At 44.5% G+C, this 24,714-nt stretch overlaps 1 protein-coding gene across 1 annotated transcript; it reads left to right on the top strand.

Annotated features, from left to right (window-relative positions):
* On the top strand, positions 1–22,859 carry LOC307117760 (uncharacterized protein). Its single transcript, XM_079802818.1, has 2 exons — positions 1–361; positions 21,450–22,859. The coding sequence occupies exons 1-2, from the start codon at positions 64–66 to the stop codon at positions 21,659–21,661; spliced, it is 510 nt and encodes a 169-aa protein (XP_079658944.1). The 5' UTR covers positions 1–63; the 3' UTR covers positions 21,662–22,859.
* The last annotated feature ends 1,855 nt before the right edge of the window (positions 22,860–24,714 follow it).

The following is a 24,714-nucleotide window of genomic DNA, read 5'->3' as shown; positions in this document are numbered from 1 at the left end:
AGTTTTTTTCTCTCTCAGATCTTGCCTCTTGTGAATAAGTCAGCGGGATTTGTTCAGCGGAGTATGGATCGTGTGGAGGCGGTGACGAGCACCATGGTGACGGCTCTGGAGCCCGATCTGAGCGGGATGAGCGCTAGTCACCCGCCGCTCAACTCCAACCACACGTCCGGGATAGAGCACGTCTTCCAGTACTCGTACTCCGAGAGTGACCTGCAGTACACGGACTACAGCACGCCGCCGAGGGACTCGATTCCGCTGCCCAAGGCGGTGCTGTACCTGGTCATGGCCGCGCTGGTGGTGGTGGCCGTGGCGTACGCGATCGTGGGGCACCTGGTGAAGGATCTCGTGCATGAGTGTTTTGGTAAGTGCATTCTGGAGATGTATACTGTGTATGTGATCAATTAAACAACACTCTGCAAGAAACATTGTGCAAGTATTTGTGTGTTTTGGGTATGCATTCATATCAGCACGATTCAACACTGAAATACAGAAATGCAACTCTGTCTGCATTTGTTTGGTTCATTGCACTGCTGATAAAATTAAACAAGCCTATAGGGTCTCATGCTGGTTTCCCAGCCTACACTAGCAAAAGTGCCTGTGCCGAGCTAACATAAATTGTTCCCATCAAGTTATGTTTAATTATTTTAAAAACGCCTTTTCTTGGTTATGCGAACAAGGTGATATTACATTACATCATATTTACAGCTTGTTTATTCATTCATTGCAACCATTAACCAGTACTATGGTCATTCTGATATAAAATATTTTCTGATATCTGGGGTTTTGTGAACTTTTGGTGTGTTTAGGCATTCATATTCATAGGGGGTTATGATGAGTTTGGCTGAAGGATGTTTTTGGTGGTGCACACACTGTCTGCATCAGTTCTGACATGAAGCAGTCTTAACTCTGAATTGCACATCTGTTGTACATTCACACACTTACATTCACCTCCACAAACATCTCGGCTGATTTCTGAAAGCTCAGAGTGGAGAATCCGGAAGGGGATGGAAAAGGAATTACAGTCCCTCACTTCTCTTTTTCAAAGACCTTGACGTTTACCTGAAGTGATGAAGCAGGCGAGTTTTACACACACACACACAGGGGACATAAGCACTCAACTATACCTAGGAGATTTCCCCCAAAAGCCCTGGTTACAGCGAGCACTCATCCTGCATGTGCTGGATGGTGTAAATGTGGTGATGGTGCAGGTCCTGGAGGTGTAAATGTGAAGATTGTCTTTGTTTGGTAAGATTCCCTCTGTAGTATTTCCCTCTCTCAAGGTCATTCAGGAAGTAGGGAGCTCTATTTTTCTATCCTATAGTCATGCACACTTTTTAGTCTTGTCTGCTTGTTTATTATGATATGGCGAGAGACACTATTATTGCTGATGCTTGGGGTTGAAGTTTTCTTCAAAATGTACTTTGTGCTCTTCCTTTAGACAATAGAGACAATAAAACACTAGCGAACCACATCACCCAGAACTCCCTATGGCAGTGACTTTTGCATTATTAAGCACCACTAATATTTTAAAGAATTTGTAAAAAAATAAATTAACAAATTAAAAGACATAACCATGTGGGATTATTTACACAACCTGTCAAAAAAGTCAGTGCAACGGCACTAAGCAGTTATCTGGGTATAAAGCGCTTTAAGGCCTTTAAGCACATTTGGGCAACACTTTATTTTAAGGTGACATAGTTACATGTTACTACATGCACTTACTATAATAATAACAACAACAGTAAAATATGCATAATTACAAGTAACTAACCCTAAACCATACCCTAACGATAACACTAAGTACAGTTAAATAATATTTTCTCAGTCCTTTGAGTTGGTACAATGCAAGTACATCACCTTAAAATAAAGTGTTACCATTTGTAAAAAGGCCACCTAGACCATAGATGGAAAATACATTTTTGCAGCCAAAACAGCCAATTTACTAATCAAATATAGTAGCTTTAAAGCTTTTTAACAGTTATCAAGGTTGAGCAAAAAACCTAGGTCTAGCTTGCAAGTAGGTTTTTGAAATGATCTCCAATATTTAACAAATGGTTTGATTGACGGCTGTGGTCCTAGAGGCAAGGTTTCTCAGAATTAGGAGTTCTACCATATGGTATGAATTTTGTGGGCATGAAAATCATGTGATATGCAATCCTTCACTCACAAAATTCCCCCTTTGCATTGTATGCTAGACTGGCAAGAGATATGAGAATGGCTTGCAGCACTTAAGTTAAAATTCTTCCTAAAGAGTTACATTACATTATCAGCTTGGAAAATACACAAGTTTTACTAGAAACACCGGAGACCGGAAAACGTAAAGCATCATTCCAGTACGAGTCGGGCGGGACTTCCGCATTCAGAAAAAGGAGTATTGTGTCTACAGGGCTCTCAAGTTTTGAACTGAGTTCAGAGTGAGATTTTGGCGACGGCAGCAGGGGTTTAGGTGGGGATGAGGTTCTGATCTGAAAAATAAATAATAAATAAATAGTAATATATTTTTTATTGAATTCAACATTTCTGTGTGTGTGTGTGTGTGTGTGTGTGTGCATAGTATTAATTATTGCATTTCTCTATTTCAAAGATGGCAAATTAATAATTCATAATAATTTGGAATATATATCCATCTATAAATTTTTTTTTTTTATTAATTTTTTTTTTTTAAGAATTTACTGTGTTGTAAATATAATTGATTCTGAAGCAATAGTCTCAAGCAGTGTTCAATCAGCTTTGAACATAATAATATTAAACATATTTAAATCTGCATATCTTTGATATTTTTACCTTTTATGAAGGGCATTTTCCCATAATCTTATTAAATATAGGCTATGCTTCAGCTTTCATTTTATATTCTTAAATTTGATCTATAAATTAAATTAGAATAAGACACTGTAGGGCAATGAGATTGTTTTAAATATTTTTGAATATACAAATAAGAAATGTTGGAAAGAAAACATTAAACTAAACCACCAGTAGGTGGCAGAATGTAAATGTTGTTGCGGGAATATCTAAATCTTACCCGGAAACAGCAATGCTATTTTCTGATTGGCTGTTCGGTAGCTATATTTTTTATTTGATTGGCTGGTGCGTCGCAGGGCCTTCTGAACTCTATGTGGAACTCACTTGATTCCTCTAATAGCGGCGCAACTTGGTGGGCATTATCCTGGAAATTTCTCTTCGTGAGAAATACAAGGTGTGACGTGTGAACGGGTTGAAATGCGTGTGTCTCACGCCCAATGCGTGAGACTTGAGAGTCAATGAGAGTCAATTAGAGTCTTGAGAGTCTATCGATATGGCTAGGAACTAAACTCAGGGAGTATTTTCAGGCGCTGTGTAATATCAATGCGCCGCTGCACTCGTGGTACAGCTCAAAGCTCTTGATTATTACGCAGGAATGAGAGTATAATTCCTAGCCATATCGGCCTAGAAAATCACAACTTTTCATTTTTCATCGGTCTTAGTACATGATGTAACTACAGAAGAGTCAAATTTTAAATAGGAAAAATATTGAAACTCTGGTCATTTTTGAGCGAGGTGCTAACGGTCTAATCAGATTCAATGGTCTATGCTAAGCTATGCTAAAAGTGCTAGCGCCAGACCCGGAGATTGGCTGAATGGATTCGAAAATGGTAAAATTCAAGAGGGGAGTCGGAAAAGGAGCCTATTTTCGAAAAAAGTGGCGTGTTCCTTTTTTGCTATGTTTATTTGCCCTCTCCCTCTTTCAATGAAGCCGTTCAGCCTAATTGGCATAAATGTGCATGTGGGAAGTTTTCATGCCATCACATGGCTCTGCTTATCAGCCACTGTTGTTTTACTCACAGCCTTAAGTCTGACTCTGCTGTATTATCTGCTCATCTTAATTCCAGGATGCTCTCCGAGTCAAAGGCGAATGCGTTCAGCGCAGCCGGGCTGGTGGTTTCTGTCATGGATCTGAACTAGTGTTCAGTTTGATGGAGCATTCAGACTGGATGACGGCACATTAGAGTTATTTGAATCATTAATCAAGTGGTACTTTAATTCTGCAAGCTATTTAATGAATGCGGTTAGACAGCAGCCTGGGGCTCTTGTAGTTTGCATAAAGGGAAGCTGTTGTTGCTTCATAATTGGAATATCAATTTTGTTTTCATGCATTGTGAAATATGACCCGGACATGTTCTTGACGGGGTTTGTGAGATTCTCAGCTTCTGTTTCATAAAAAAGGGCTGCGCATCTTTTTCGTTTTCCATCACGCTTTTCATTCAATTATTGAAATCAGACCTGCTAATCAAGTCATGGGCTATTTTTAACTTAGTTTATGTCCTTGAATAATAATGTTTGTATAATGTGTCTGTGAAAAAGTGTGCATGGCTCTTTTGTGTAAATGTCTTTGGTACATTAATGTCATTGCTAATCAGATATATTTAACCCTCCGGTGCTCTTTGTTTAGGGGTTGCATTGGTTGTCTTCCCGGTCATAAGTGACCGGACACCCAAAAATTAAACTTCCTCCACCCCAGTAAAACCAATGCAATTTATTTTTCTTCAATAATGTTTTTTCTTTTTAATTTTGTATTTTGAGATTATTTGATGGTATTTTTGAATATTTATCCAATAATTATGGTCTATTTTTGCCATTGAAAATTATACCAAAATATTATTTTATAATTTCTTTTTAATTTTTATTATTATTGCAGTATTTCAGGTTAAAATAGAGACTAGGCCTTCAAAATATATATATTTTTAAGGCAGATTAGCGCCCTCTTTTGGAATTATTTAAGGAATCATGCAACCATGGGTGTAAACACTAGAGGTCTCTATGGAGAGGCTTGAGAATTCCCAAGTTCTCTTTTGAACATATTTAATGATTTTTTTGTTTTTTTTGTTGATGGATTTGAATATATATTTAAAAAATCTCAAAGACTATTTATTATAAAGTTTTAGATAATTTTTTGTTGTTGTTAGAAATATAGATTTTTTTTTCTATGAATTTGTGTTTTTGCAGATTTCCCATTCATTTCCTATGGTGGTAATTTTTGACCGAAGAGCACAAGTGGGAGTATTTTTTTACGACCACTTAGCATGCTCGAATCATGCCCTCCATTTTTTTGTGTGTTAACATACCTAATGCTAGATAAGTCTCCAAGTTTCATATCATGCTGATGAAGCTTTGATTTTTAAAAATGTAAAATGTGGTTCATAGGTTCAGTTTTCATAGTTGTTTGTGTGTATAAGTGTGCGTGTGTGTGTGAGTGGATGTGTCAATATCACACTCTTGATGTTTTAGATTGTCACCCCTTTACTGCTGTGTACGTTTTTTCAGCATCGTGGCCGATTTGTAGATTATACACACAAATATTCAGAGAATTTTTGTGATTTTGCCAATTTCCCATTCATTTCCAATGTTCGGTCATTTATGACCGAAGACAATGAACACTACTTTTTTACGACCAATTAGCATGCTCGAATCATGACCCCAATTTTTTTGTGTGTTTACATACCTAATGCAAGAAAAGTCACCAAGCTTCATATCATTCCGATGAAGCTGTGATTTTTAAAATTTCAAAACAAAAATTGTTTATTGAAAATTGACTGAAGAGCACCAGAGGGTTAACATTTATGTTTATCTCAGACTTTCCCCCACCTCTGTCAGTGAGTTTAACATCTCACTTCTGCTGCCAGAGGCTGCTTTTTCTTGTGTCTTCTGCTTTCTGTCACAGTTTTCTGACTAAACCTGTCCCCAGACCATTTTCCACCACAAACAGTTTCTCATTGTTTTGTCAGAAGTGACTCATCAGCCTTCAGCAAAGTTTTCTGTGTGTTATGAGAGGTTCAGAATCAGAACTCTCAATCAGGAAAGTTTCATTTCAAGTTCTGATCAGTTGTATTCTGGAGAGACGTTATTCTATTTGTCCATTAAACTAAACTCAAATATTATGCACATGTGTAGGTATGAGTCAGGGAGGACCGTGACAGGATAAAGGCCTATTCACAAGTTTTTGGCATGAAAGATGCCAGATTTCATGGCCATTTCCAAACAAAGCACTCTGTGGCCCTTTTTGTACTTGTTTTGTTAAATAGATAAATTCTACTTGTATTGTCTTTCTCCACCATGTATGAACCTTGAATGTATAAATACAAAAAAACATTGTAGAAATAGCAAATGAAATTATGCGCCACTAGAATGCCAATATCCAAAATCTTTGTCCTTTTTTTTATCCCCATAATGAAAACAGCTTATAAATCATACGAACTGATGTTTTTTGAAAATATAAAAATGTAGATTTAGGGGTAGTGTGTGTGTGTGTGTGTGTGTGTGTGTGTGTGTGTGTGTGTGTGTGTGTGTGTGTGTGTGTGTGTGTGTGTGTGTGTGTGTGTGTGTGTGTGTGTGTGTGTGTGTGTGTGTGTGTGTGTGTGTGATTTATGAGGACACAAATTTGTATATTACACTGGTATTACGACATAAACATGAAATGTTTCATATGTCCTCATATTTAAAATAGCTTTAAAGTCATATAAACAATGTTTTATTCAAAATGTACAAATTTAGAATGTTTCCTGTGATAGGTAGGTTTAGTGTGTGTGTGTGTGTGTGTGTGTGTGTGTGTGTGTGTGTGTGTGTGTGTGTGTGTGTGTGTGTGTGTGTGTGTGAGATGGGTTGGTTTAGGGGTAGTGTGTGTGTCTGTGTGTGTGTGTGTGTGTGTGTGTGTGAGTGATGGGTAGGTTTAGGGGTAGTGTAAGGGGATATAATGTACAGTTTGTAAAGTGTAATAAACATTACGCCTATGAAATGTCCTCACTGTGTGTGTGTGTGTGTGTGTGTGTGTGTGTGTGTGTGTGTGTGTGTGTGTGTGTGTGTGTGTGTGTGTGTGTGTGTGAGTGTGATGGTTAGGTTTAGGGGTAGTGTGTGTGTGTGTTTGTGTGTGTGTGTGTGTGTGTGTGTGTGTGTGAGAGTTTGATGGGTAGGTTTAGGGGTAGTGTGTGTGTATGTGTGTGATGGTTAGGTTTAGGGGTAGTGTGTGTGTGTGTGTGTGTGTGTGTGTGTGTGTGTGTGTGTGTGTGTGTGTGTGTGTGAGAGATGGGTAGGTTTAGGGGTAATGTAGGGGGATATAATGTACAGTTTGTACAGTGTAAAAAACATTACGCCTATGGAATGTCCTCACTGTGTGTGTGCGTGTGTGTGTAGGAAAGCAAGGTCACTTTTTAAATTGTTCAGAAGGCGAAAAGTTTAAATAAAATATTCATAAAAACGAAATGGCCAATTTTCAAAAAGAATATTTGGATACCTGAAGAAATGTTTGCCATCCTAAAGTTAAAAAAAAACGCTGAATAATATCAATAATAAAATTCCTACATTAAGTTTCAGTTTAATCTGTATAATCTTTGTGCCAAAAATTGAGACTGAATAAGCCTTGAATAACAATTTATTTAAAAAATCACTGTCCTAACTTGTCCTCAGTGCTTCATATTTGCATGTGTCCGACTCTTAAGCGATTTTTAACCTTAGTATCTCCACAGTCATTTATAGTTCAGAACAACATTCTACACACTGAATGTTGTCTTCGGTGTTGGGGGTAACGCATTACAAGTAATTATGTTCACGTCCATCTCCACGTTGTTTAAATAATAAATGCACTGGTGCCCATCTGTTCACCCATGGGCGTGCTGGTCTGAAAACCAGGTGTGTTCAGGCGCATTGTTGGCGTGTTGATATTTTGAGGAACTGAAATTGACTGCGCTATTGACTTTAGACCGTCTCGGTTACGTATGTAACCCTCGTTCCCTGAGGAGGGAACGGAGACGTACGTTAGTGACTAACGAATGGGGGTTTCGCTTAGAAGCCAATCATCTTCGAGTATTCAACAGCGTCCAATGGCAGTGCCAATGCCATGGGCATGCGGAATTTGCATGCGTAACTCCGCCCCACCTCGTGGGTATATAAGGAAGTACGCTGGCAACATCGCATTATGTTACTGCTGCAGGAGCCAAGACTGAACTCCGCGTTCCAGGCAGCACAGCTGACGTGGCAAAGGAAACGTACGTCTCCGTTCCCTCCTCAGGGAACGAGGGTTACATACGTAACCGATAGGTTCCCTTTCGTTCAGTCACTACGACGTACGTTAGTGACTAACGAATGGGGGTTCCAATACAACAACGCCACTCAGCTGTCATCCAGTGCCCTGCGTAAGTGTGAGTACCCTGTCGTAAGACTAGTACGGACGAAGGACTCCCACTTAACACAGGATTACCAAGGTACACTGGGAAGCATATCCCAGTGAGGGAATGCCAAGATGCCTACCCGTGGGGAGGACTTAAGAACACACATATGACCCGCTAAGGGCTGCATATGGAAGATCTCTAGGGTACCAGCCGAAGGTGGATTTTTAACCCTAGGGGCGGCAGGGGCTTGCCAAGGGAAAGACACCTGCTCGCTGAGGAGGCTTACGGTGGAAATACTCGTGTGGGGGTAGCCGGAGGGAACCATGCACACGGAGCACCTGGCCGGACATGAGGGTCTGGGCTCGAAAGGGCAGACTGAACTGATGTCGGCGTAAGCAGTGCTGGAGGAGCTCAGGGCTCTCGGGGAGCTCACCTGAGGGAAAATATCGCACGTATCCAGTCCTTGGAGTGGAATGGCGAGCAAGCGAAGACACCTGAGCCGGGTGGAGTGTGCCCTCACACCAAGGGGACATGGTCGGCCTTGCTGCTGGTACGCCAAAACAATGGTGTCCACTATCCAATGAGACAACCTCTGCTTTGAGAGAGCACTTCCCTTCCGCTCTCCACCATAACAGACAAAGAGCTGGTCTGAGGTCCTGAAACACTGCGTCATGTCTACGTAGGCGCGGAGAGCGCGTACTGGACAGAGCAATGCCAAGGCTGGGTCTGCCTCCTCCAAAGGCAGCGCTTGCAGGTTCACCACCTGATCTCGGAACGGAGTGGTAGGAACCTTGGGCACATATCCGGGCCGGGGTCTCAGGATCACGTGAGAGTTGGCCGGCCCGAACTCAAGGCACGCTTCGTCAACCGAAAATGCTTGCAGGTCCCCGACCCTCTTAAGCAAGGCCAATGGGGTCAGCAGAGCCGTCTTCATAGACAAGAACTTAATCTCAGCCGACCGCAAAGGCTCAAAGGGAGGCCTCTGCAGAGCCCTTAAGACTACTGAGAGGTCCCAAGAGGGAACGAGAGGAGAGCGAGGAGGATTCAGTCTCCTCGCCCCCCTCAGGAACCTGATGATCAGGTCGTGCTGACTTACCTTTTTGTCCCCCAGGAGATCGTGGTAGGCAGATATTGCGGCCACATACACTTTAAGGGTGGAGGGAGACAGCCTTCGCTCCACCCCCTCCTGGAGAAACGATAGCACGGACCCGATCGGGCATTTCCAGGGGTCTTCTTGGCGGGAAGAACACCATGTGACGAAGAGGTTCCACTTCAACGCATAGAGACGTCGCGTAGACTCAGCTCTAGCGGAAGTGATGGTAGCGACCACCGCAGGTGGAAGGCTACTCAAACCTGCCGCGTCCCGTCCAGAAGCCACACGTGGAGCTTCCAGAGCGCTGGACGCGGGTGCCAAAAGGTGCCCCGTCTCTGAGTGAGGAGGTCCGGTCTCAGAGGAATAGGCCAGGGAGGGGCTGTCGCAAGGAGTAAAAGTTCTGGGAACCAGGTCTGGCCGTGCCAATACGGGGCGACCAACATGACCTGCTCCTTGTCCTCCCTGATCTTGCACAGTACCCGTGCAAGAAGGCTCACTGGGGGAAACGCATACTTGCGTAGCCCTGGCGGCCAGCTGTGCGCCAGTGCATCCGTGCCAAGGGTGCCCTTGGTCAGGGAATAATACAGGGAGCAATGGGAAGAGTCCTGGGAGGCAAACAAATCTACCTGTGCGTCGCCGAACCGTTCCCATATCAGCTGGACCGTCTGGGGGTGGAGTCTCCACTCTCCGGGGAGAGGCTGAATCCGTGAGAGCTCGTCGGCTGCACGGTTCAGGTCTCCCGGGATGTGGACAGCACGAAGGGACCTCAGGCGCTTCTGACTCCACAAAACGAGATGGCGGGCGAGTTGAGACATACGGTGGGAGCGTAGACCGCCCTGGTGGTTGATGTACGCTACTACGGCCGTGTTGTCTGTCCTGACTAGTACATGTTGACCCCTCAGCAACGCTCGGAAGCGGTGCAGGGCGAACCGTACTGCCAGTAACTCGAGGCAATTGACATGCAGAAGGCGCTGGGGTCCTGTCCAGGAGCCCGCGGCTGCTTGTCCATTGCACATGGCACCCCAGCCCGTGGATGATGCATCTGTTGTCACAACAACATGCCTGGAAACTCGTTCTAAGGACACTCCGGTCCGTAGAAAGCTGAGGTTCGACCACGGGGTGAGTGTCTGTAAGCAGGCCCGAGTCACTTGTACCCAGAGCGTGCCAGACCGCCATGCCCATCTCGGGACTCGATCGCGTAGCCAGTGCTGAAGCGGTCTCATATGAAGCAATCCGAGCGGCGTTACCGCGGCTGCAGATGCCATATGCCCCAGGAGCCTCTGAAACAGTTTCAGTGGAACCGCACTCTTGCCCTCGATTTGACGAAGGGAAGTCAGCAGAGACTGCGCGCGCGCGCGCTCGAAAGCTGCGCGCACATGGCGACCGAGTCGATATCCATACCGAGAAAAGAGATCCTCTGCGCGGGGCAAAGTTTGCTCTTCTCCCAGTTGACCCGAAGGCCCAGACGGGCTAGGTGATGGAGCACCAAATCTCTGTGTCCGCAAACCTGCTCTCGAGAGTGACCCAGTATGAGCCAGTCGCCGAAGGGGCGCAAGGGCTGCCTCGGCAATCTTCGTAAAGACGCGAGGGGACAGAGATAGCCCGAATGGTAGAACTGCGTACTGATATGCCCGCCCCTCGAAAGCAAACCGTAGGAACGGTCTGTGTCGAGGTAGAATGGAGACATGGAAGTAGGCGTCCTTCAGGTCGATCGCTGCAAACCAATCGTGTGGACGAACGCATTCGAAAAGGCGTTTCGCTGTCAACATCTTGAACGGAAACCGGTGAAGGTAACGGTTCAAGACGCGCAGGTCCAGGATTGGCCGTAGCCCACCGGTCTTTTTGGGTACAATGAAGTACGGGCTGTAAAACCCGTAATTCATCTCGGCTGGAGGGACAGGTTCGATCGCACCCTTCGCCAGTAGGGTGGCAATCTCCGCTCGCATGACGGGGGCGTTGGCCCCGATCATAGTGGAACGGACTCCCCGGAAGCAGGGAGGAACCTGCGCGAACTGAATCGCGTAGCCGCGCCTGACGGTCCGCGCGACCCAGCGGGACAGCCCTGGAAGCTGAAGCCAGACATCCAGAAACTGCACCAGCGGGGTCATACGGAGTACAGACGTACCCGGTATGGGCTTGCAGCGATGCAGCGTCACCGGCCCGGACATGGGAGGCTGTGGGGCGTCCCGGTGCGGGGGCACGGTTGACAGCGGCGTCCTGACAGAGGAGACCAGGGAAGGACGCACGTTCCACTGGGGTCTGCTCTGCCAGGAGGCTGGCGACAGAGTGGGATGCGAGTGGCGGGACCCGTGGGTGGCTCGCACCGTCATCACCGGACTCTGTGGGCTCAGGGATGGGAGTGTTAATTCTTTCTTTGACCAAAATAGGGTGCTGCTGACCCGGGGGCCAGCAGCTGAACAAAGGATTCTCCCCCGGCCCTCCACCGGGGGAAGGAGTGGTCCTGCTACCATCTCCTCGAAAGAATTTCCCATCCCTGAGCCGTCCGTCTCAGGAGCGCCGCTTGGCCTGGCGTTTAGCGGGGCGGCCTGAGGGGACTTGGACGCCTTCCTACGGCTTCCTCCGCGACCCGGCCCGGGTGAAGGCTGCTGCTTGGACCGGGTGGGAGGGGCGGGAGCCTTAGGAGGGCGTCCTCGGCGTGGAGCAGACTGAGGCGACTGTGCCAGCGGCTGGGTGGAGGCAGCAGCTGGCCGCCGGGGCAGTACGTGTTTGATAGCCTCAGTCTGCTTCTGGGCGATTGAGAACTGTTGGGCAAAGTCCTCAACCGCCCTGCCGAAGAGGCCGGCCTGGGATATGGGGGCATCGAGGAACCGGGTCCGCTCGGTGTCCCGCATATCGGCCAGGTTCAGCCACAGGTGACGCTCCTGGACCACATTTGTGGACATCACTTGACCCAGGGAGCGTGCGGTCACCTTCGTCGCCCGGAGAGCGAGGTCGGTGACGGCACGCAGCTCATTTAAGAGCCCCGGATCAACTCCGCCCTCGTGCATGTCCTTGAGGATCCTGGCCTGGTAGACCTGAAGGATTGCCATGGCATGCAGCGAAGCGGCAGCCTGCCCCGCGGCTCTGTGCGATTTCGCCACCAAGGTTGATGTGAATCGACAGGCTTTGGAGGGGTGCTTAGGATCACCACGCCAGGTTGAAGCGCTCTGAGGACACAGTTGCATCGCAACAGAACGTTCAACTGGAGGGACCCCAGTGTACCCTTTAGCTGCCGCCCCATCAAGGACGGAGAAGGCGGAGGAAGTCGCCGAACGGTCACGGGAAGACAACGGGGACTTCCAGGACCGCGCGAGTTCCTCATGAAGCTCGGGAAAAAAAGGTATTGGGGCGGGGACTGACGGTTGTCAGCGCGCGCTCCCAAAAACCAATCGTCGAGCCTTGAGCGTTCGGGACAGGGCGGAGGGTTCCACTCTATCCCTAAGCTCGCGGCTGCCCGAGACAACATGGCTGTCAGCTCCGGGTCCGACTCGGGCAATGCTGGCGCGCCCGAAGGCGGCAGCACAGCCGAGTCATCATCCTCGGAGGACTCGAGCCCACCTTGTGATGCGGTGACCGACATCGCATCTTCCTCCGGAGCGCCAAACAAGATGCGCGGGGGGGCAGGAGCCGGCCCCGCGATCTGCGTCTGAACACTCGCGGGTTGCAGTGTGCAAGACGGGGGTGTGGCCCGAGGCATGAGCGTCGGGGCTTTGTTCCACACCGTAACCGTCAGGTCACCCTGACCACCAGCCGAAGTACTGGGCCTCTGGGACTCAGTAGATCGGGGTGTGGTAGAGGGGACTCTCACTTCAGTACAAAGGTCATGGAGTCTTGACCGCAACACCGCGATGGTCATGTTCCCGCAGTGGGAACATGACTCATCCACAAACGCTGCCTGGGCATGTTGAAAGCCCAAACATACCAGGCAGTGTTTGTGCCCATCAGAGGGAGATAACGACCGGCCACACCCAGAAGTACACAGACGAGACATCCTGAAAAGGACGCGTCACGTGTAAGCTCTTTTAGGAGAGGAAGCTTCGCAGAGAACGCCGAAGCGCCCAGGGACCACACACCAGCTGTCTAGCGGACCACTGCGCAGATCAGCAGGCAGGCAGTATGATGATCACTGGAACGCGCCGTAACACCAACGCCTCTGGAAAGCTGTTCGTCTCGAAAAGCTGTCGAAGACTCAGATCAGGCTTGAAGGAGTGAAGAGATCCTCTTGGCTCCAAAGCAGAAACATAATGCGATGTTGCCAGCGTACTTCCTTATATACCCACGAGGTGGGGCGGAGTTACGCATGCAAATTCCGCATGCCCATGGCATTGGCACTGCCATTGGGCGCTGTTGAATACTCGAAGATGATTGGCTTCTAAGCGAAACCCTCATTCGTTAGTCACTAACGTACGTCGTAGTGAATGACGTCCCGGGTCACTAAAGACCCGAGGTATCCAGCGTATAGAGTTAGTTCTGGCAGGTCACGTTAGTCAAGCTCGCATCAGCTGACTGTCTGCTGGTCACGTCTTCCTATAGGCCCTTTTTCAGTTAGTAAACATTGTGATGTTTTTTTGTGGGCGGAGCTTAGCTGGAGGCAGATTGATTCCCCTGATCGCTTCACTAACGCTAGCCAGCAAATGTTTTTAAGGTGAGCTTGTTTATAAACAATGACTGGAGTAATTGTATATGAATATGCAAGGTCACTCTCTGTCCGGGCCGTGACTGTTATTTGAAAAAGTTAACCTTAAGACGGAAACCAGATTGACCGACCCTTACACGCTCACTCAGTGGATGGACGATCTGACAGGATTACCTCCGGTTGAGTGGTCTGGCATCCATAGTCGGAATAGGCAAATGCTTATTTTTACCTTAAACTTTATGAAAGCAGCTGTTCTGGGTACTCAAATCATGTCAGTTTTTTATAAACACATCGCTTTTTTTAATAGCCTAATGTTTTTATTCTACAGTTGTGCAATTTTAGGCAGATATATTGCATCTTTAAAATGTATTTGCCGAAATTAGTAATGATATTTATATACAGGTTTATTTAAAATAGCAATTTTTTGGGGTAAAATTTACATTGAATATCTAAATTTCTCAGTTTAGGCATACTTCATGGTGAAAACATGAATGTGCATAGTTTAGATCGTTAGACCTATAACTGTGTGCTAAATAGACACGTACAAGACTTAAAATACAAAGATTTAACAGATGAGTTTTTGATCCAAAGTTCTGCCTAGCCAGCGCCTGGCACACACACTCACTCCAGTCTGCTCGTTTTATTGCGTTTTACCCATAGACTGTAAAAAAATACGATTTTTCACCCATTTTGAAGCATAAAGTAGGGTCGAGCTGACCGTTGCCATCTTGTCAGCACGTCAGCGCGCGCCACTCCCGATAACAGAAAATGGGCAAAGAGGCGGGACTTGGGCGGAGCTGAAGTGACGAGATGAGATGACTAATGCCGCGTTCCAGGCAACCCGTAACCCGTGTTTTTCCAACCTTCTACCCGTGAAAGTGGACTGGAACGGCAGCCAAACCCGTGACTTCCCACCCGTGAACTCGTTCTAGATCGATGTACTCCCAGTTACGAGTTTTGACGTCACATAGCCCGCGAAGCAACAATGGCAGCCCCCTACGGATGCAGTGTTTATGAAACAAATATACAAATAACGTAAAATAAAAGGTATAACAGCTTTTCTTGCCGTCTGCGCTAAGTTTCCCTCAAATAAGCAAAGAGTAAGCACCTTTGGCGATAGAAATGATTGTAAATGAGCATACACCCCGTACGGTCCGACATGCTTTGTTTACATCTAACTACCACACAATTCCTTGGGCTCAGGCAATTTGGCGTGACTTTACCTGGAACACTACAAAGTCGTGAGTCGTGGTTTGAAGTTGTAATTTACGGGCTCAAAAACCTGCCTGGAACGCAGCATAAAAGACAGCAGATAAACGGCAATCCACCTGTCACTCAGTGGCCACGCCCTTAATTATTCAGAACTTTAAAGCTTCATATAATGTAAACGACTGAGTTATAAAAAAAAATGCACCCCCTCACAGTTGTCATGAAGGGCAAAATTAGCTGTATAGACCAAAAGCACAATTTTTCCCAGACTGTAAACATGTTTTAATCTGCTGTAAAGTTGGACATTTTAACATGGAGCTCAATGAGATTCTGCTCCTTCTGGAGCCTGTCCCTAGCGGCTAGTCGATGAATTGCAGTTTAAGTCACTTCCGTATTGGCTTCAAGAGAAACTACGGGAGGTTGCCGCTTGGTTTAACCACAGCTGTCGTCTTTGTTGTCTGGCAGTAGCAACAGGTATGCAGTAAAATTTCAATTTGGAGCCTGTACTTTGCCGATTTTCAGGATCTGTCACTTAACGATTCAATCCGATTCCCAAAACGATTCTTAACATACATTTTTGGTAACTAATTATCCTGCTGTGCAAATACAAGAACTTTACATTTTAACCAAAATTGGAGCTAATATGTTTTTTGTTTATAGTTAGAATATCTGTTTGACAGTATTGCCATATTAAAAATGATTATGAAGATTTCTTTCAATACTTTTATTTTATTAACAAAGTTATATTCAAGATTAACAAGCTCTAATGAAACATAGTAAGCCATACAATTGCAAAGAACAATCATTAAGAATAAACAGTTCTCAATTTACAACTAAGTGTGACAATTTTTCAGTTTCTTTAGAACATTTTAACAAAAAATGTCTTTAAAGGAAAAAAAAGTTTACTTTGGTTAGAGCCACAAAAAAATCTTTCAAACATAGGCTAATGCAGAAGAAAAACAACTTTAGCGCTCGCTGAGAAGCCAAATTCAGTGTGTGCGCATAACCTCTCACATGAGAAAACTTGCCGAGCTGCAACAGTCATGTTAGAGACATTTAACAAATCACTCGCCAAAACGAAGTCTTTGTTCAGAATTATCCATTCTTTTGAAACATTGTGCAGTAGTTCAGCAATATTCGATAAGTTATTCAAAAAATTATACCACGGATGTTAGTAGGTTTATGTATATCCCGGCCACCGGGATAGGAGTGTTAAGCATTAATGGCAAGGAAAGCGCCGTAAAGCCAACTTGAGCACCACCTTATTTTGGCTCAGAATTTCTTCTTTGTTGGAAATATGAACTTAATTTAGAAAGCTTTTGAAATTAAAAACTTTGCATTTAATAAGCAAAATACATTTCTGAAATGGGGAGGCAGCCGCAGCGAGCGCAGACACAGAGCGGCCAGAGAAACGGAGGAGCGACTGCTGTAAGGCGTTTGTACAAAACTGCAAAAAAACTGCATAAAAAGTGCGGGTGTTGAACCCTCTCACTAGGAAAAGTGTCCCCACGGATGCGACGCCCCTGAGCAGGTCGTAGTTTGTCCATTTGATCTTAAAGGGTTAGTTCACCCAAAAATGAAAATTCTGTCATTAATTACTCACCCTCATGTCGTTCGACACCCGTAAGACCTCCGTTCATCTTCAGAACACAAATGAAGATATTTTTGTTGAAAGCTGATGGCTGATGGCGTCGTGGAGGCACACACGGAAGACAAGAACAAGTTGGATAAAGGTGTTATTTAGATTTTTTTTTGCGCACAAAAACTATTGTCGTCGCATCGTAAAATTATTGTAGAGTCACTGTGGTGAGATGGACTTTGTAACGACGTTTTAAGTGCCTTTTATGGGTCTTGGGAGTGTAAATGTACTGAATGCCAATGGAGGCCTATCGGAAGCCTTTCTCAGCCATCAGCTTTCAACAAAAATAACTTCATTTGTGTTCTGAAGATGAACGGAGTTCTTACGGGTGTCGAACAACATGAGGGTGAGTAATTAATTACATCATTTTAATTTTTGGACTAACCCTTTAAACGAAGCCAATTCACCAGCATACGAACGTTCGCCTATCAACAGGTTTTTCTGTTTGGCCGGTGACCGTGCGCACGCACACAGTGGTGAAGTGGCCGTTTGAATTGAACACAGAATCGATTCTGAATCGTTAGATAACGAATCGCGATGCATCGATGCATTGACCTTTTCTCCCACCCCTAGTCGACTTTGGCACCCAAAAACACAACAAGATGACATTTTGAGCTCTGCCTCCAGTATTTCCTTTGTTTTGCCTCCAGCTAACGCCGTGGCGTAATTGTGACGTTGGCGCAAAAAGGGTCTATAGGAATATGATGCCTATCACAGCTCCTTCAGTATTATCAGCAGCTATCGCGCTTCTCCAGAGCTCATTTACCCTTCTCCATCCCCAGCTCCTCCTCTCGTCAGTCAGGATTTGGGGATTCCCCCCGAATCAGACTAAATTCCCGAATTAGGTTGTAAATTTTAATATTGACATTAATGCTATCTACAATACATTATGGGTTCTGTTTTGTTTACCCTATAGGAGGTTAATCGCTGCTCTCCCTGCTCTTATCCATGCTAGGCTACATGGATGCGCAGGGAGTTCTTGCCCAGAACAGAACCATCCCGTCAATCCAAACTACACTCACCTAAAGGATTATTAGGAACACCATACTAATACTGTGTTTGACCCCCTTTCGCCTTCAGAACTGCCTTAATTCTACGTGGCATTGATTCAACGAGGTGCTGAAAGCATTCTTTAGAAATGTTGGCGCATATTGATAGGAGAGCATCTTGCAGTTGATGGAGATTTGTGGGATGCACATCCAGGGCACGAAGCTCCCGTTCCACCACATCCAAAAGATGCTCTATTGGGTTGCGATCTGGTGACTGTGGGGGCCATTTTAGTCCAGTGAACTCATTGTCATGTTCAAGAAACCAATTTGAAATGATTCGAGCTTTGTGACATGGTGCATTATCCTGCTGGAAGTAGCCATCAGAGGATGGGGACATGGTGGTCATAAAGGGATGGACATGGTCAGAAACAATGCTCAGGTAGGCCGTGGCATTTAAACGATGCCCAATTGGCACTAAGGGGCCTAAAGTGTGCCAAGAAAACATCCCCCACACCATTACACCACTACCACCAGCCTGCACAGTGGTAACAAGGCATGATGGATCCATGTTCTCATTCTGTTTACGCCAAATTCTGACTCTACCATCTGAATGTCTCAGCAGAAATCGAGACTCATCAGACCAGGCAACATTTTTCCAGTCTTCAACTGTCCAATTTTGGTGAGTTCGTGCAAATTGTAGCCTCTTTTTCCTATTTGTAGTGGAGATGAGTGGTACCCGGTGGGATCTTCTGCTGTTGTAGCCCATCCGCCTCAAGGTTGTGCGTGTTGTGGCTTCACAAATGCTTTGCTGCATACCTCGGTTGTAACGAGTGGTTATTTCAGTTAAAGTTGCTCTTCTATCAGCTTGAATCCATCGGCCCATTCTCCTCTGTCCTCTAGCATCAACAAGGCATTTTCGCCCACAGGACTGCCGCATACTGGATGTTTTTCCCTTTTCACACCATTCTTTGTAAACCCTAGAAATGGTTGTGCGTGAAAATCCCAGTAACAACAACCATGCCACGCTCAAAATGCAAAATTGCTTAAATCACCTTTGTTTCCCATTCTGACATTCAGTTTGGAGTTCAGGAGATTGTCTTGACCAGGACCACACCCCTAAATGCATTGAAGCAACTGCCATGTGATTGGTTGATTAGATAATTGCATTAATGAGAAATTGAACAGATGTTCCTAATAATCCTTTAGGTGAGTGTATGCTAATCGTCAATCATCTTTGACGATTAGGGTTGGGCATCGAGAACCGGTTCCAACTTGGAACCGTTTAAAAAATAACGATGCCATTGGAATCGTTTAGAAATTTTGTTTTCGATTCCGATCATCGGTTCCAAACGCGCAAGTTTTCGGAAGTGCTTGCCGCGCCCGTTTGTTCTGTTGCAGCCATGGAGCACGGTAAGCGGCGCTCAAAAGTGTGGCTTTATTTCACTTTAAAAAAAAAAAGCCTGGGTCGGCACAGTGCAACACAAATGACAAACTTATTTCTTGCACGGGAGGATGCACTACAAATATGTGGTGTATACATTAACGAGTGTAGCGTGTTTGAAATGCTGCGCAGGTCTGTCCTCCTCGGGCAACCCTGCGCTAACCAACGTTATTAAAGGGATAGTTCACCCTGAAATGAAAATAAAGCCTTCTTTTACTTACCCTGATGTTGTCCCAGTGCCCTATGTCCTATGACATTTAAAATAATGTTCCTGCACGCGCTCCTTCCTATTATGGCAGTGAATGGCGATCAGCTAAAACATTACAAAAAATAAACAAATGTATCACGCAACGATACAAGGAGACGCGCGCCATATGGAAAGTGTTCGGGGGGCACACTATAAGGTTTTGCCAGAAAGAAACCGTATTATTCAGTCAAAACACTGAGCTCGGCCGTTATTCTGAGCGCGCTCCTCTGTGTACACTATGAGCCGTCAGCAGCCGCCGGCGCTCATGCCTACTATAATAACTCGCATTGTTGTCATTGCACCCACGATAAGCACACACACACACACACATAACCATTTTGAGAAATCAAGCTCAATAGAAAAAAACGTGATTCTCGTCTTTTCTATAACGTATATGATAAGAAATAATACTAATAATATAACCTCCTTAAGTGAATATTGTGTACCGGTTGTCATGACAATATTGCACGAGGCTACTGCGGCTTGGAGTGCGCACACACAGGAACACGCGCATTTGAACAACAGCTGGGTGAGTAAAAGATGGCTTTATTTTCATTTCAGGGTGAACTAACATTATCCCACCTCGTCATAATCAGGTAAGTGATTGTACTGTAATAACAAAGCCCTTGACCAAATTGCGAATTGTGGTGAACAACAACGTTACTGAAATAATTTTCCCCCCTCGTAGATAAATGTAGCTAAATTGCCCACGCTAGTAGCAGTCCTAATATGACTGCTGTTAATGCTATTGTTAAGCCGGGACTCGGTGTGAAACTCCATTCACCTTTGCAGCAAAGCAAGTGAAAATGCCAGCGGAGAGGCTGCGTTCACACTGCAGGGCTTAATGCTCAATTCCGATTTTTTGAAAAAATGCGATTTTTTTGCAAGGCCGTTCACATTTCCAATTAAATGCGACCTTTTGTGATCTCCTGTGTGAACGTGAAATGACCCAGAAGTGACCCGCATGCGCCGAAGAGTACTCAACTGTCAACAACGTCACTTGTTGTTTACGGAAGTAGCCAAATATGGGTGTCAGCATTGGAGTTCGTTTAGCTTTATTAAAGTTATTTTCGCAACGGAGCCAGCACCATTACAACCTTCTCATGTTAAGAAGAAAATTTAAAAATAGGAGGAGAGCAAGGTTTTTGGCCATGGCGTTTTGTGGAGCAGTGGTAGCAACGTCGGTACAGAGAAACGTGTGGGTGCGGAGTTGCAGCCAGGAGTGGTGGGATACTGATGTGAGTGGCTTTACTGATACCGAATTCGTCAGTAACTTCAGAATGACCAGATCCACCTTCAATTATGTTTGCGAGCGCCTTCAACTAACTTTGTCACGGGAAGAGACACGTATGCGGCGGCCCATAACAGTGCAGAAACGCGTTGGAGTTGGAGTTTATTGGCTAGCAACAGGTGCGTACTTCTTCTTTTATTGGCGGTTAGCAACTATTTCTTGTGTATTACCGCCACCACTGGACTGGAGTAAGGAACGTTTGTCGCGTATCAACGACGTGCGGGTCGGATACATGTGACCTGGCAGTTCAGACTGAAGACGCATTTCAAAAGATCGGATATGTATCGGATTTGGACCACATACCCAAGTGGCCTGGGTCGCATTTGAAAATATCGGATCTGTGTCGTTCAGACTGTCATGAAAAGAGCAGATACAGGTCGCATAAGGGCAAAAAAATCGGAATTGGGTCGTTTCAGCCTGCAGTGTGAACGCAGAGTCCCAAAACTAAAACTCATTATTGAATCAAAATACAATTTTCCTCTGTGAAATGAGCCTGTGACATGTTGTGACTCCACCCCTCAAAGAATCGGAATCTAGAATCGAAAAGAACCGTAATCGAAACTAAGAATCGGAATCGGAATCAGAATCGTTCAAATCAAAACGATGCCCAACCCTATTGACGATAGTGATCCTGACAGAAATGCGTTTACGGGTTAATGATTCTTCGTGGAACCATCGATGCCAATAAAGAACCTGTATTAAAATGTCTTCTCTCATGCAGTGGATCCTTCGTGACTGATAATCATCTGTAATCTGTGTCTCTCATCAGAGTGGGTGTTAGGGCCCCGTTCAGACGACCGCAGGAGCAAGAGTGAGGTGAACTGCATCAGCAGCGGCGTGAACGAAATGAGCGAACTCTCACGTCCGGTGGACATCCTGTACAATCACTCCGACTCCCCGAACGCCATCAAGCCGGAAGAACTGGTGGTCACCATCGTCGAGACCTCGCAGCTACCTGGTGAAGCTCACAGCGGAACCTAACCGAGGAAAACGGTTTGATTCTGCCCTTTATTATGAGGAGAAAATGATGCTTCAGTTTGATCGGCATCTGTGAGCCGGTGCAGTGAAGTCAAATGACCTTTAGGCGGTCGTGTGGATGAGGAAAACTGAGGAATCTGGGAGACACAATACAGTACATTACATGTTCTTAATCAGAGTAATGCGAGACACTATTCCCAAACTGAATTTGAGAAAGAGGGAAGACACTTCTTTATCATTCAGTCTTCTTTTTCTTGTTTTGTGGAGACATGCACTGTGAATCTAGAATAGTGTTCTGCTGTTATCCATTTCTCTAACCCACAACCCACTTTTTTGGGTTTGATTTACCCACTTTTCGTAGATATTTATGGCTGAGTACTTTGGGCTGCGCTGTAGTATTTGCATTTTACTCACTTTCAGGTGTTCTAGGATTGATTATGCTGCTTGAAAACAGAAGTACTTAGTGATCTGCTCCCTACAGGTTACTCGGAAAGTCAAGTAATGAAGATGGTTTAGATATTCAGCCCTTGATAGGGAAAAAAAAAAAAGATCAATAGTCAATCCGCAATGGTGAAACAAAACCGCAGATGTGTTTTATTTTCATCTAAGGCAGTGTTAGCAAAAAATGTGTGTTTTATAATGGAGGGAGACACTACACAAACACTTCTCACTGAAAATATATATTTCAATGAAAGAAAACAGCAGTTAAATACACTTGATAATATATTGGAGTTATATGTTGACAGATATCTCTGTTTACTTCACAACCAAGGGCTATAATTTCATAACGAAGCTTCAGATCTGAGCATCACATTTTGAAAAATGTCAAAAAAGGGGATAATTGGCAGAATTATCCCTCACAATTTTGACGTCAGACTGAAGGCTTCGTCCACTTCTGCTGTTCTCTCTTTCATACATTTTCAACAGTAAAGGTGAAAAAATAACTCTATAGGCAATTTACCTGGTCACTCCAGTCATATCGACAACCTTTGCTGCCTAAGTGTAATTTTTTTGTCACGTATTTAAAAAAAGAAAGAAGCAAATATCATTCTGTGATCCATGTGTCCTGTCATGTAACAGTGATCGAAATATGTTACAAAAGTTGTAGAAAAAAATTAAAAGATATTCTAATGTCATATCCTGCATTTCAACATCACAAAAGTCACCTTAATAAATGTGGCATTATGTCAAATTTATCTACAACAACTCGACTATTTGTTATTTTTAAGAAATTGTCTTTAAAAGTTATTAGTAGATCCTTTGTCTGTTATCCAATGCTAGCAGGAAAAGTCTATATATATATACAATCTAAAAGATGCTGGGTTGAAAATGGACTAACCCAGCAATTGGGTTGTTTTAAGCAAACATTTAACCCAACCGCTGGGTTAAAATGACCCATTCACTGGGTTAAAACAACCCAATTGCTGGGTTAGTCCATTTTCAACCCAACTTGGGTTGTTTTTAGCCCAGCATTTTTTAGGGTGTACATACACCGATCAGGCATACATTATGACCACCTTCCTAATATTGTGTTGTTCCCCCATTTTGCTGCCAAAACAGGCCTGACCCGTCGAGGCATGGACTCCACTAGACCCCTGAAGGTGTGCTGTGGTATCTGGCAACAAGATATTAGCAGTAGATCCTTTAAGTCCTGTAAGTTGCAAGGTGGGATCAGTCTTGTTTGTTCAGCACATCCCACAGATGGATTGGATTGAGATCTGGGGAATTTGGAGGACAAGTCAACGCCTCAAACTCGTTGTTGTGCTTCTCAAACCATTCCTGAACCATTTTTGCTTTGTGTGCATTATCTGCCCAAAGAGCCACAGCCACCAGGGAATACCGTTTCCATTTCCTTTTTCCTTTTTATTTGAAAGGGACAAAGCACATCAATCAACATTTTTTTGTTTACACTCAAAATGTAAATGCGCCAGAGTTAGCTATAAAGCTAATTTTCATCTGTAGTCCCTTGGCATGTCAACACAGCATCATAGTACAAAAAGAATACATGAAAAAACAGAAAACACATCACATTAATAGAATAGATAGATAATAATAAGTAGAATACAAAGAAGGCAGTACCTAAGATAGGCTAAACCAACTATAGATGATTGCAGTTTTGAGTGTTTTTAATCCGTTTCTTAAGTGTAAATTGAAATGCTAAATAGCTGGTGCTCTCTCTAAGTTCAGCAGGGAGACAGTTCCAATAATTTGAAGCCCGTACTGAGAAGACAGTTTGGCCAAACTTACTACGTCTATACAACACAGTCTCCCCTGGTAGCTGCCCTTCCACTACTGCTCTTCTGTTGTATAAATTCACCCAGTGGTGGTTGCGCAAGCCCATGTCAAATTTTGAAAATGAGACAAGCATCTAAAAAATGTAAGAAATTGTCAAAATTTAATAAGTTATATTTAGTAATAATATTGCAATGGTGATAACTGATAGGTTTTTGATCTAATATTTTTAACGTTTGCTTATAAAGGGTTTCTATTGGTTTAAGAGTTGTCACATTTACTTGGGACCAGCTTGTAAAACAATATGATATGTGGGAAAAAATCATGGCATCCATAAAAAGTTTTGCTGCCTCTGTGGCTCCATGAAAGGCTGTACATGGTCTCAACAATGCTTAGGTAGGTGGTACGTGTCAAAGTAACATCCACATGGATGACAGGACCCAAGGTTTCCCAGCAGAACATTGCCCAAAGCATCACTGCCTCCTCCGGCTTTCCTTCTTCCCATAATGCACCTGGTGCCATGTGTTCCCCAGGTAAGCCACGCACACACACCCGGCCAGTGTTGGGGGTAACGCATTACAAGTAACTTGAGTTACGTAATATTACTTTTCCCAAGTAACTAGTAAAGTAACGCATTACTTTTCAAATTTACAACAAAATATCTGAGTTACTTTTTCACATTAAATTGACTGACAGCTCTCCTGCCCCCATGTTGAGAAAATAAGTGAAGAGGCGTTGTGTGTAAACATGATGGTTATTGTTGTTCTAGACTACATGTGAGAATTTATTTATCTCACTAGCACAATAAAGATTCTGTACTCCTC

This window comes from Gobio gobio (genome assembly GCF_949357685.1).
Source record: "Gobio gobio genome assembly, chromosome: 21".
In the NCBI taxonomy this organism is placed as follows: domain Eukaryota; kingdom Metazoa; phylum Chordata; class Actinopteri; order Cypriniformes; family Gobionidae; genus Gobio; species Gobio gobio.
The sequence above is the reverse complement of the archived record's forward strand: the minus strand, read 5'-3'. Positions and strand labels throughout refer to the sequence as shown.